This window comes from Narcine bancroftii, chromosome 5 (assembly GCF_036971445.1).
Source record: "Narcine bancroftii isolate sNarBan1 chromosome 5, sNarBan1.hap1, whole genome shotgun sequence".
Lineage (NCBI taxonomy): Eukaryota > Metazoa > Chordata > Chondrichthyes > Torpediniformes > Narcinidae > Narcine > Narcine bancroftii.
Genome location: NC_091473.1, coordinates 96,205,552 through 96,216,727, shown reverse-complemented (window position 1 = coordinate 96,216,727; position 11,176 = coordinate 96,205,552). Strand labels below are relative to the sequence as shown.

The following is an 11,176-nucleotide window of genomic DNA, read 5'->3' as shown; positions in this document are numbered from 1 at the left end:
TTATCCAAACAGGTGTATCCCGTTACACTTGTTACCCAATCCCCACACCACAATCGTAAGTCGTCACTTACCGGTGTCTTCCCGGGGATTGAACCGTCACCCTTCTCCTCTCCGTCTTGTCGTGTCACCTTGTCCGGATACCACTCGCTCAAGCCGCCCGAAGCGACGAGCAAGGGACTAGGAGCCGCTGAACTCAGCGGGGTGCACCACCTCCGATGTCCCTCTTCTCGCCTCCCCTCACGGCCGGAGTGTAGATCCCGGACGAGCCCCCATTTGTCAGAAATAAAACTTCTCACACATGAGTCTCTTTAAAACTGATGACACGACAAGCTTTATTTACAAGTCTGCAGAGTTGGACTCAACTGGCTTCTCACCAGTTAAGCCCCGATACATACAGTGCATTGATTTTTATATCCTTATTGTTTGCCCTTCCCCTTCTTATTAATACTGTTTTAATTGGTTAGTATTGCAAAAGCATTCTGAGTATAACTGCATTTTTAATTATCACGTTCGTTACGTACGCTGCGAACTCTACATACACTAAATTCTGTTTCTCACCCTTCTTATCAATCTTTTGTCTCCTGCATGTCTCTCACTATGACCATGAAAATATATGTTTTTAAAAAAACATATCCAGCTGAACCTTTTGTCCTTGGCTGCTAGTAAGCTCCCTGTCCGTTCTGGCTTCCCTTTTTATGATTAATCATCACATTTTAACTTAAGTCATTTTAACCTAAATTCTCTATATATAACATGCGACGTGATGATTAGAGAAATAGGCATCATTTGTGGATATTGGAATAGACAGCTGTAGAGCTCGTCGAAAGAACCAAAGACTTGTTGATCCAAACCAAGGCTTTTATTAGCAAAAGACAGGAGCTCTTCACAGGTGGCCGACCAGTCCGGAATGACACAATCCTTTAAGGCCCAGACAATAGGCATGGCTTAGCTCTCAGCCAATCGCTGTAAGCACAGTCTAGATACAGTAACTATATACACTGGTGATAGATCTGTACTATCACAACAGCCAATTTCTGATTTATTCATATAAAATTAGCATTTTTATTAAATCTTACTGACAACACAGGCGTTCATGGTCCATCTCCGATCACACTTGAACAGAGAAGCAATTTTACTTGTTTATAAAATAGTCCTGCAATGTTTCTGCATTGCCTTCTGATCTGTATCATTCCTTTGCATCTCGACACTTGCCACCTGTCTACAATTCACATGTACAAAGAAAGCATGTGTTTTCTTTTAAATCAGCTACCAGAAAAACAAATGTATATTCTTTAGAAAAGCCATACTGCTAATTACACACATATATATTTTTTTAAACAGATGAACGTGAACTTCGAATTTCTTAAACTTTGTACCTTTCAACCTGAGCTAGCCACCTATTGAAGGTACTGCTGGAGCCCGTTATGGGCGATTCAGCCAATCCAGTGCCGGGAACTGAGGTCCTCCTCTATCCCGGGAAGCTTTGCGATGGCAACATTACGTCCTTCTTCACTGAGCTGACTGGGAGTCGCTGAAAATTGGCAGCGGAACCAGATCACACCCCGCATTCAGGAGGAGAGCGATGAACTTGCGGGAGCATTAGCGAGGCGGGAGGCTGGGCATTGGGGGTCGGTGCGTCCGGTACAAGTTTCCTTCAGCCTCGACCAAGTCGCCCGCTGCACGCGGATCCCCGCCTCTTCAATGGACGCGGAAAAGATGTCGGCCAAGAGCTTTCGCGTCAGCGACGGCGACTGGATCTGCCCCGATAAAAAGTAAGGAATGCGAAGGGCGGAAGGGTAATGGGTTGGTCTGGAAAATGAGCCGGGGGCAGGCGAGGTTTGGGGACGGGCGTGCGGGCAAGGCTCAGTGATGGGTGGTATCCCACGCCAATTGGGCCTGTATTCTGGGCCCGTCCGCTGTGGTCACTGGACGCCAACCGTCCACCCTGCGAATCCCCTCTCAAACGTTTGGCAGCAGATTGGGGGGGGGGGGGGGGGGGGATTTGACGCAATATTGGGTGATAACGATGATGGCACCCTCTGTTTAAAGACAATTCTCACTTTTATTAGGTTCCACTTTACATTTTCCAGGATTCTTTGCGAGTGCAGTGGTGCATTTACCTCGACAGTGGGTTTTTTTTTTAATTCAGGACTTTTGTGTCGTCTTCAAATTTGAGCTCGGCTGTTGTGCAAACTCGAGTTGCTGCACTAATTCGTACAAAAACCTACTGAAATGAATAACGCGGCATTATTCCGTTTTACAAATGAGAGCAGGAAAAGTAAATATCTTCACTCCTTTTTTGTTTTAACCAATTAATTGGAATAAATAGCGCCCCAAAAGAGCTAACAGTAACTTAGATTGTGTTGCTTGTTATTGTCGGCACGTCCAAATTCCAGTTTACTATTGCAAATCAAGTTTCTGGAAGATGTTGTCACATTTTGGGTGATTGACCTGCGGAAATTATCTTCCAGTCATCAAAGTCCCTTCAACGTGCATTCTGGGGGCTTCCTGAGTTTCCAACATCACAAGCTGTCTTTCACCTTGGTGATTCCTTCTGCCTGATAGCAGGAACTGGATATAACAAACCCTCCAATAAAGATGCTATTCTGGCTTCTGTGTTGACCTTCATCTGAAATTATTGAAACCATCTTTATTATTTTATATCATCACTAGCCAGTTTTGATAAAGTCGTGGCTCTCAACTTTTCACTTGCATACCTCTTTAAATATTCCTATGCCTTAGGAGTTCTGTGATGAGTAAGGGATTGCTTATGGTGGTATGTGGATGGAAAGAAAAAAAGTTTTAATCATTCCTAATTGCACCGTTTCATAACTCCAAAGGAAATGGGCCAATGACATTTTTTCAAGCAAACTATTTCAGTAACAGTTGGGTCTAGAGCAGTGATTTGCAACCTTCCCTTCCCATTTGCATACCATCTTAAGCAATTCCTTACTAATCAGTGCACCAATGGCATAGTGGTATGTGAGTGGAAAGAAAGATTGAGAACCTCTGTGATAAAGGAAAACTAGCCTGTAACATTAACCCCTTTGCTTTCTGCAAAAATAGGTTGCTGCTATGGATAAAGAAATAGTTGAGCTTTCCAAGTTTATTGCACTTGCAGGTTCAGATTTCTCAGTGTAACTCAGTTCCAGCATTATTATTTTTTCTCTCTCCCCTCTTTATTCTTTAGGTTTTTTACTTGTATGTCTGAACAGATCAACTGTCATAATCAAGCCTTCACTATCCCAATAGACTTATTGTTCTCTCTCCTACTTTCAACGAAGCTGGTTTGAATTCTACTCTTCAAAATAACATTTTTCGTTCCTATCTGCTACGTTCCCTATTTTTCAGCATTCTGTCTCAAACATTGCCCAGTTTTCTTTTGCCTAATTGCCTTGTACAGTGAAATAGCGAAGTGCACAATGTTTTTCCAATGTGAGAAGAATCCCATCACCTGCACTTGCTGACAACAATGTCACTGGGATTCTTAAATAAAATGTTGTGTTTTGAAGGTAATTTTTTTAACTTGTCATTGGAATGTAATAACAAAAGCTGGCATGAAAGTAGTTCTGAATTTCATAGTATATTTCTGTAACTGATTATAGTTTGATACTGACAATTTGTAAACTCAACTATTGTTTATTAGTTTATTGTGAAGAAATTAAACCTCCTACTAACCATATGATAGGCTCTGAATTTTATTCTTCTTTGTCCTCTAAACAAGTTGGAGCTTGTATCACCATATTAATCTGATAATGAACCTCTCACCCATTCCATACAGAAAGTATTTCCCTGAATCTATCCATCCATATTACTCATCACTTTCTTTTTAAGTGTGCAACTTTTTAAACATGGAGCCTGAATGGATTGTCGCATATTTCTCCTGATTCACCTGAAGCATCAAATTAACATTGAATTCCCCATTAACTTGTCTTGCTAAAGTCATTAAATAGAAACTACTCAATTCTTCAGTCAGTTAGCTTTAGGAAAGCAAATGCAAAATGAGTGACTGTCCAAAAGCTGACATCCTGACCTGATTCCAAAAATGCTTGAACAATATTTTATTCCTTATTACCAATATTTTGATCCAGTGTTGAGGCCAACAATTTTGAATATTGGTTCTGCTGGACTAATATTAACATCTCCCTAACCCATCATTTATTTCTTGTTTTATTACTGTCCTACCTTGCCTTGAATCATCCAATTCTCACCACTTGCAACCAAAGGAAAGGCTGTAATGTTTTTTTTTCTTCCTGCCATCTCTCGTCATTGACTTAAAAATCAACTTTTTTTTCCTCTCCACAGATGTTAGGCAGCTGACTGGCTTGAGTGTTTAATCTGGATGTAGTAAATCTGGAGTTGTAGTTTTTTTTAAAAAAAAAATGCTTAAAATAAGAAAATTTAAAGAAAATTAGTTTTTAAAGCGCATAGTATTTGCAGTAAGATGGATGAATTGACAGCACAGACAGCAGATATGTGTGATCATTGACTATGTTGATCAAGGGTAACCAAGGCTTCAGTATTACTGGTTATACGTTGTTCCAAAAAGGAAAGGAGGTATTGTTAATCAAGGAAGGTTTCGGGGATGTTGTGCTGTGACTACTCAAACAGTAGCTAGTAGTATAGAAATGGTTTGGATTGAAATTATAAATAGTGGGAAAGATGATAAAGGTGGGAGTCATCTACAGTTTCACCCCCCCCCCCCTCTCCTCCTCCAGTTGTCGTGAATGATATTAATCTACAGAGGAATTGAAGAAGAATTTGCGGAGTGCATCATGGATTGCTGCTTGGAACAGTATGTTACAGGCACAAGAAGAGGCTACTTTAGATCTTGTTGTGAGCAATTAGAAGAAATCTTCTGGTTGAAAGTTAATTTTTAGATAATTGCGAGTAATATCAAAACTGTGATGGTTTCTGTGGATATAAATAGAAAGAAGATGGCTCAGTTAAGTGTAGGACCTCTATAGAACTAAGTAATAATGGGAAACAACGAAATGGCTGACTTGTTAAATCTTTTTTTTTTGCTTGCATCTTCATTGTAGGAAATACGGCAAATATTACTAAAAGGCAGTCTAATTTTAAAATCACACAAGGGATGCAATATTAAAGTATTTCCTGGGGCTCGAGGTCAATTTATCACCAGGATTCATTGGCTTGCTCCCAATAGTTTTTTTGAATGAGGTGGGAGCAATAGTGGACCCATGAGTTGAAACTTCAAACCTCACTAAATTCTAAGGTGGTTCCAGAGCTAGGAAAAAAGACAATGTTTCTCCCTTGTTCAAAGAGTGAAATATAGGCCTGTTATTTTAACATCCATTGTTATCAAGGTACAAGGTCAAAATCAGAAGAAATAACCAATCTTTTTGGAAAATAGGATCGAATCAAACCTAGTCTGTATAGTTTTATGTCAGGTTGATCATATGTGACCAATTCTCCAATTCTTTATGGTAACAATGTGCCACAAGAGGCTGGTGCAGTAATTAAGAGCCCAAGGTGTTGGATAAGTATGTTTGCATGGATTGAAAAATGGTTGTCAAAGGGAAGTTGAAATTAGTGCAAATTTTTCGGCTGATGAGATATAGCTACTGGAGTACCACAGGCACTTTTTTGGTTGTCAATTACTATTTACATTAATATCCTAGAGGAAGAAGTGAAGTATAACACTTCAAAGATTGATATAAAAATGAGTAGAAATACATGTTTTGTTGAGATCATTCTAATTCTGCAATCTGATATAAATTTGAGTGGGGAGGAAAAATCTGGCAAATGGAATTTTGTGTGAAGAAGTGAGGTCATGCACTTTGAGAGGAATCAGAAGACTGAATATCTAAACAGAATGGAACGAGTGAGGTTCAGGGGGATCGAGGTGTTCCAGTTATGGAAAAATTAGAAGACAGGTCCAGTAAGTAATTATGAAAGTAAACAGCGTGTTGTCCTTTAGTGCAACGGTGTTGAAGATTAAGAATAGGGAGGTTTTAGAATTGTTGAGTATTGGTGAGGCTACACCTGGAATATACTAGTATGCATGTTTGAGTGCCCTTGCGTGAGAAAAGGATATACAGTAAAACCTCGTTAGAATGCGGTAGTTAGGGTCCAAGATTTCATACTGCGTTATAACCCAGTCACGGAACAGATGCATGTATGTCAGATAATCAAACCCAAATGTTACTTGTTTTCGAAGGATCCGCTATCTATAATTAACAATTTCAATGAAAGAAAGCAAGCTCATTCTTTTAATATTGGTATTCTGAATTTTAATCAACTTATTTGCAAAGCTTGGGGTCCACAGGCACCCGGGCTATAAGCAATTACGCGGATTAACGAATCGATCGCATTCTAATGAGGTTTCAATGTAGTAACATAGGAGGCACTCCAAAGGAGATGCACCAGGCTAATTCCTGTGATTAAAAGGGTTCTATCAAGAGAGACTGAATACTTTGGGTTTGTATTCCTTCTAGTTTAGAAGAACTAGGGGTGATCTTATTCCCTCGTGAGTTCTACAGGGTCCATGTCCTTGAGAATGGTGGGGGACAGGGCATCAGGCATTTTTAAGGTTGAGATGTAAGGAATGGGAAGTTTTGAGTAACTATTGCAGAAGAGGAGTAAATGGTGTGGCACACTTGAGGCCTGATGGCTTGTTGCTCCTCTTGTGTTCTTACATATTTGGGGATTTTTTTTTGGTTTGTATTTCTAGGATGAGTAATGGGCGGCATAGGTGGGTTAAGATTAAATGTTTTATCTGGATAATCATAGCTGAGAAGGCCATCACTTTTTAATTTCACCTTTTGATTAGAATCATTTGACTTGAGTTTGTATTTTGCATGTAATACTAATGCTGCATCTTTTTTTCCTCCAATACATAGTTTTATAATGACCTCCATACTCAAAATGTTGCCTCATTCTTCATTGTGACCCTTTTAAAGTTCAATACCAAGTTCCTAAATTTTATTTTTTATTTGTGTAATTCCAAGATCAGTTAGATTAAGCCAGAATTTAGATATTTATTACTTTTAAATTATAGCACTAAGGTATGGTTGAAATTCTTTATTCAAAGATGATTGAGATGTTTATTGTTTTTAAATTACAAAATTTAAGATATATTGAAGTATGTTATTGAAAGACAAATGTCTATATTGTTTTTGTATTACTGCTTAATTTTTTTTGTGTGTAAAGCCCAGCTATTTGTTCACTCTTTTTACATTTTGTTTTAGATGTGGAAATGTTAATTTTGCAAGAAGAACAAACTGCAACAGATGTGGAAAAGGTAAATGTTGCAAAGTTTTATCCACATTGCATATCTCCTGTCCCTCATTATGCTTTGTATATCTGTTTAGATGGGTTTACAGAATTTTTTTTAAATTTCCATAACTGAAGATGTGCAGTTTTGACTTGATAGACTTAAATATTGATTGACTGGGTCAATCATCCAGCTAGGTATTATTCTGACTTGCTTTCCTGTCTGGATATGTCTTTTTTCTTTATTTGCCAATTCAGTTTAATTATGAACATTTTTTCTCTCAACTGAGGAACTAACTTTGTGGTTTTTTAACTAGTAAAGAAACTTTTTTTCTGCTCTCTTGGCCAGGGTAAATGGAAAAATTATACAAAACCTCCAACTTTCTACAAAAAGTAGAATTCTGCCTCATAATTTGATGGATTTTCTAGTGTGAGCAAAGAAAAGCTGGAGGGACTTGTGCCAGGCAGCATTCAAGGATCAGTCAGTGTTTTGGGCTGGGACTCTTTATCAAGATTAAGATGGAGAAGGATGACATAGTTTACTGGGGAGGAGGGGGGATTCTGAGACCAAAAGTGGAGATTTGGGATTTTCCAATGGTGTTCTAAGTCCAAAGTAAGTAGGTTTTGTGCTTCAACTGTTTTATTTCTCTAATTAATTTTGTGGCTACATTGGGGGGAGGGGAGGGGGGGAGGAAGGAAACAGACGAGATGATAGTGGTAGTGGAAAAAGATGTTAGGTGTGTAAACAAAAGCAGAAATTGAAAGGTTGGGCATGATTTGAATAATATTCTGAGTTGCTTCTATTTCAGTGAAGGTTGAGCTTCGAGCGTTGATCAGCACATGTAGTTGTAACATTGTAACCATAGCGAGACTTGGTTGTAGTAGGTGCAACTAAAACTGGAGTACTGTTGTATTCGATGAGATAGAGAGGAGGGAATGTAGGGGGAAGGGTGGCATTACTAGTCAGGGAAAATTAAATTTTAATTTTTTTTAAATCAGCATGGTAACAGTCCATTTCAGCCCACAAGTTCATGCTTCCCAATTTATACCCCTGATATATTTCAAATGACATGACAGTACTCAGACAGGAAAGAGACAGACTAGAGGGTGCATTGACTGAAACTGAATGGATGGAATTGAGGAATAAGAACGGGATAACCAGATTAATGAGATTATATTGTAGACCACCCAATAGTCAGCATGAATTAAGAGCAAATCTGCAGAGAAATAACATATTTTGCAAGAAACACAAGATTATAATGGTAGTTCAATACACACCTGCTAGAGAAACTAAGCAGGTCACGCAGCGTCCTTTATGTAGCAAAAATAAATAACCAACATTTCTAGCCTGAGCCATTCATCAAAGTATGAGCAAAAAAGCAGGCAGGTGCCTGAATAAAGTTGTGGAGGGAGAAGCAAGGGAAGCAGCATAGGCCCACAGGCAAGAGGTCCTGGTCCTAGGCCAGAAGAGAAAAAAGCTGAGGTGATTTTGGGGTGGGGTGTGGCTCTGAATGGAGAGGTAAGGGGGTTGGAAGCTGGAGATGAGAAACTGGGGATGGGGAAAGGGAGAAAGACAGGGAAGGGACGTAATAGAAACTATAGCCCCTTACTAATTTACCTGGTCACCTGTCAGTGAGAACGCTCCCACCCCAGTTGGGGGATCCAAATTGACCTGGTAATTAACCACCTAGGGAGGTAGTATCAAAGCTGATGCGTTTTCAAAATGTCATACAGGGTCGCCCAATGCAAACAAGCAACCCGGTATGCTGTGTCCCATTAGTGACACACTGGTGATATTCTTGCATGCGTGGGAGGTTCTTTGAGGCAGGGAATGGAAAGAGAAAAAAAAGTTTTTTTCTTTTACAAAGCATTCGCATGAGTTTTCTGTTACGAAGAGCTTCTGATATCCTGGCTTCTGATATCATTCACACTGAAATGAACAAAGCCAGCATTTTTCCAGATCAGTGACTTTTTACACAGTTAGCCATATTTGAAGGCATGTTAGACTGACTTGTTTTTCAAAAAAAAAGGCTTTAAAATATTCCCCTGGTCTTGTATGCCAGGTTGAAATCGGGGTGATAATGGTGAGTAGTGCTGACAGTAGCTCCGTCAATCCCCACACTGGTCATTGTGTTAAGAAAGTGTCAGGTCCGTGAGAGATGAGTCTGAACACAAGGGTTTGCTATCGAGTGTTATTTTTATTAACAATAATTAATAGAAGAGCGTGGGGAAAATCAGAGTGGGAATAAAGCACGTACACACTCAGTGTACAAAAGAACATGGGAAAAATGTGCACAATTTAACAAGACCTGCATGCAAAGTATATAAAGGAGTGTGGGAAAATACATGCACAATTTGCACAACTTAACAAGACCTGCATGCAAAGTATATAAAGGAGTGTGGGAAAATACATGCACAATTTAGCAAGACTTGTGTGCACAATGTATAAAAGAGCATGGGGAAAATCTACTGCAGGTATTAATCTATGAAAGTGGATTTCAAACTTTTTCTTTCCACCCACTACCTTAAGTAATCCTTAAATATCGTTGTGGGCTGTTGGTGGGGGAGCGGGTCATTGAGCTTCAGACTGTTCAAAATTAGGGCAAACCCGGCAGACCTAGTGTCAAATCTAGGGTTAGCATTTCCCATGCTTGTATGTGTTTAATTCCTGCTGCTACTTTCTCACTCTTGCTATAAACTGTACACGTGCGTTATCCCCATTACAGTTTTCCCATACCCATCTTTTGTAAATAAAATAATTTACTACAAAACTGCATTCCATCTATTTCTCTCTCTCTCTCTCTCTCTCTCACATTTATTTTTATATATATATATATATATATATATATATATATATTCATATCCACATCCACCCAGAGAGTGAGGGGCTGGAGGGAGGTTTAGGGAATCTATAGAACAAAGCAATCACTGCCTGCGACTACATAATATTATCACTCAGGATATCACTGCTGGAGGTTGGGCTCCACTTAGCTCAGCCATACAAGGTTGGTTATGTGAAAGGATGCATGGAGCTGGTTTCTCTTGTTCCAGTGTGAATAGCCCTACCAGTATTTCAAAATCGGTTGCTCATATGCCAATTTAGTGGGTTGCCAATGTGAAAAGGCCTTCTATTAATGCTTCTCAACAAGTCGATGCCACCTGGTTGGAGAATGCCTCGGCTAAATACTAGGTGTTCCTCCAGTTTGCAGGTGGCCTCTGTTTATCAGTGCCTGAGATCCTAGACAGAATGGGAGGAGAGGGTGGAATGAATTGGGTAACCACTGGGAGCAGACAGAACTCAATGAAATTATTTCCCATTCTACGTCCAATTTCTCCAATGTACCAAATGCAGTAGATAACCCTGGCAGATTCACAAGTTAAGTGTGACTTCACTTGGATGGACTGCTTGCGACCTAGGGGGTGATTAATGGAAGGGATGAAAGGCCAAGAGAGTTGGAAAGGGTACAAAAGGAGTTGAGGGGGAAATGTATCTTGGTTGGATCACATTGAAGGTGGCAGAAATTGTAGAGGATAATGTTTGATGTGGAGGCTGGTGAGGTGGTATGAGGGGATTCCTATCTTTGTCACATTTAGGAGTGGAGAGAGCTAATGCAGATGTGTTGGAAATAGAGGAAATGTGATTTAAAACCTGAGTTGATGGTGGTAGAGGAGAAGCCTTTTTTTTTAAGGAGGGCATCTCTGATGTTGTGCAGTGGAAGTCCTTGCCCTGGGATCAAATACAATAGAAACAGTGGAATTGAGAGAAAGAAGTGGAATCCTTGCAGGGAACAGAGTGTGAAGAGCTGTCGTGAGGTAACTGTGGGAGTTGGTGAGTTAGTGGAAAATCTCTAGAGAGTCTCCTGAGATGGAGACTGAGTGATCAAGAAATGGGAGAGGGTTGCCAGAGATGAACCAAGTGAATTGGAGGGCGAGGTGAAGT

General features: G+C 39.8%; 1 protein-coding gene across 1 annotated transcript in view; it reads left to right on the top strand.

Annotated features, from left to right (window-relative positions):
• Window positions 1-1,471: 1,471 nt before the first annotated feature.
• zranb2 (zinc finger, RAN-binding domain containing 2) overlaps window positions 1,472-11,176 on the top strand; it is a 36,623-nt gene continuing 26,918 nt past the window's right edge. The window contains exons 1-2 of the mRNA XM_069938454.1: window positions 1,472-1,772; window positions 7,212-7,264. Of these exons, the coding sequence (XP_069794555.1) occupies window positions 1,702-1,772; window positions 7,212-7,264 (124 nt within the window). The 5' untranslated portion in view covers window positions 1,472-1,701. The remainder of the gene's footprint in view (window positions 1,773-7,211; window positions 7,265-11,176) is intronic.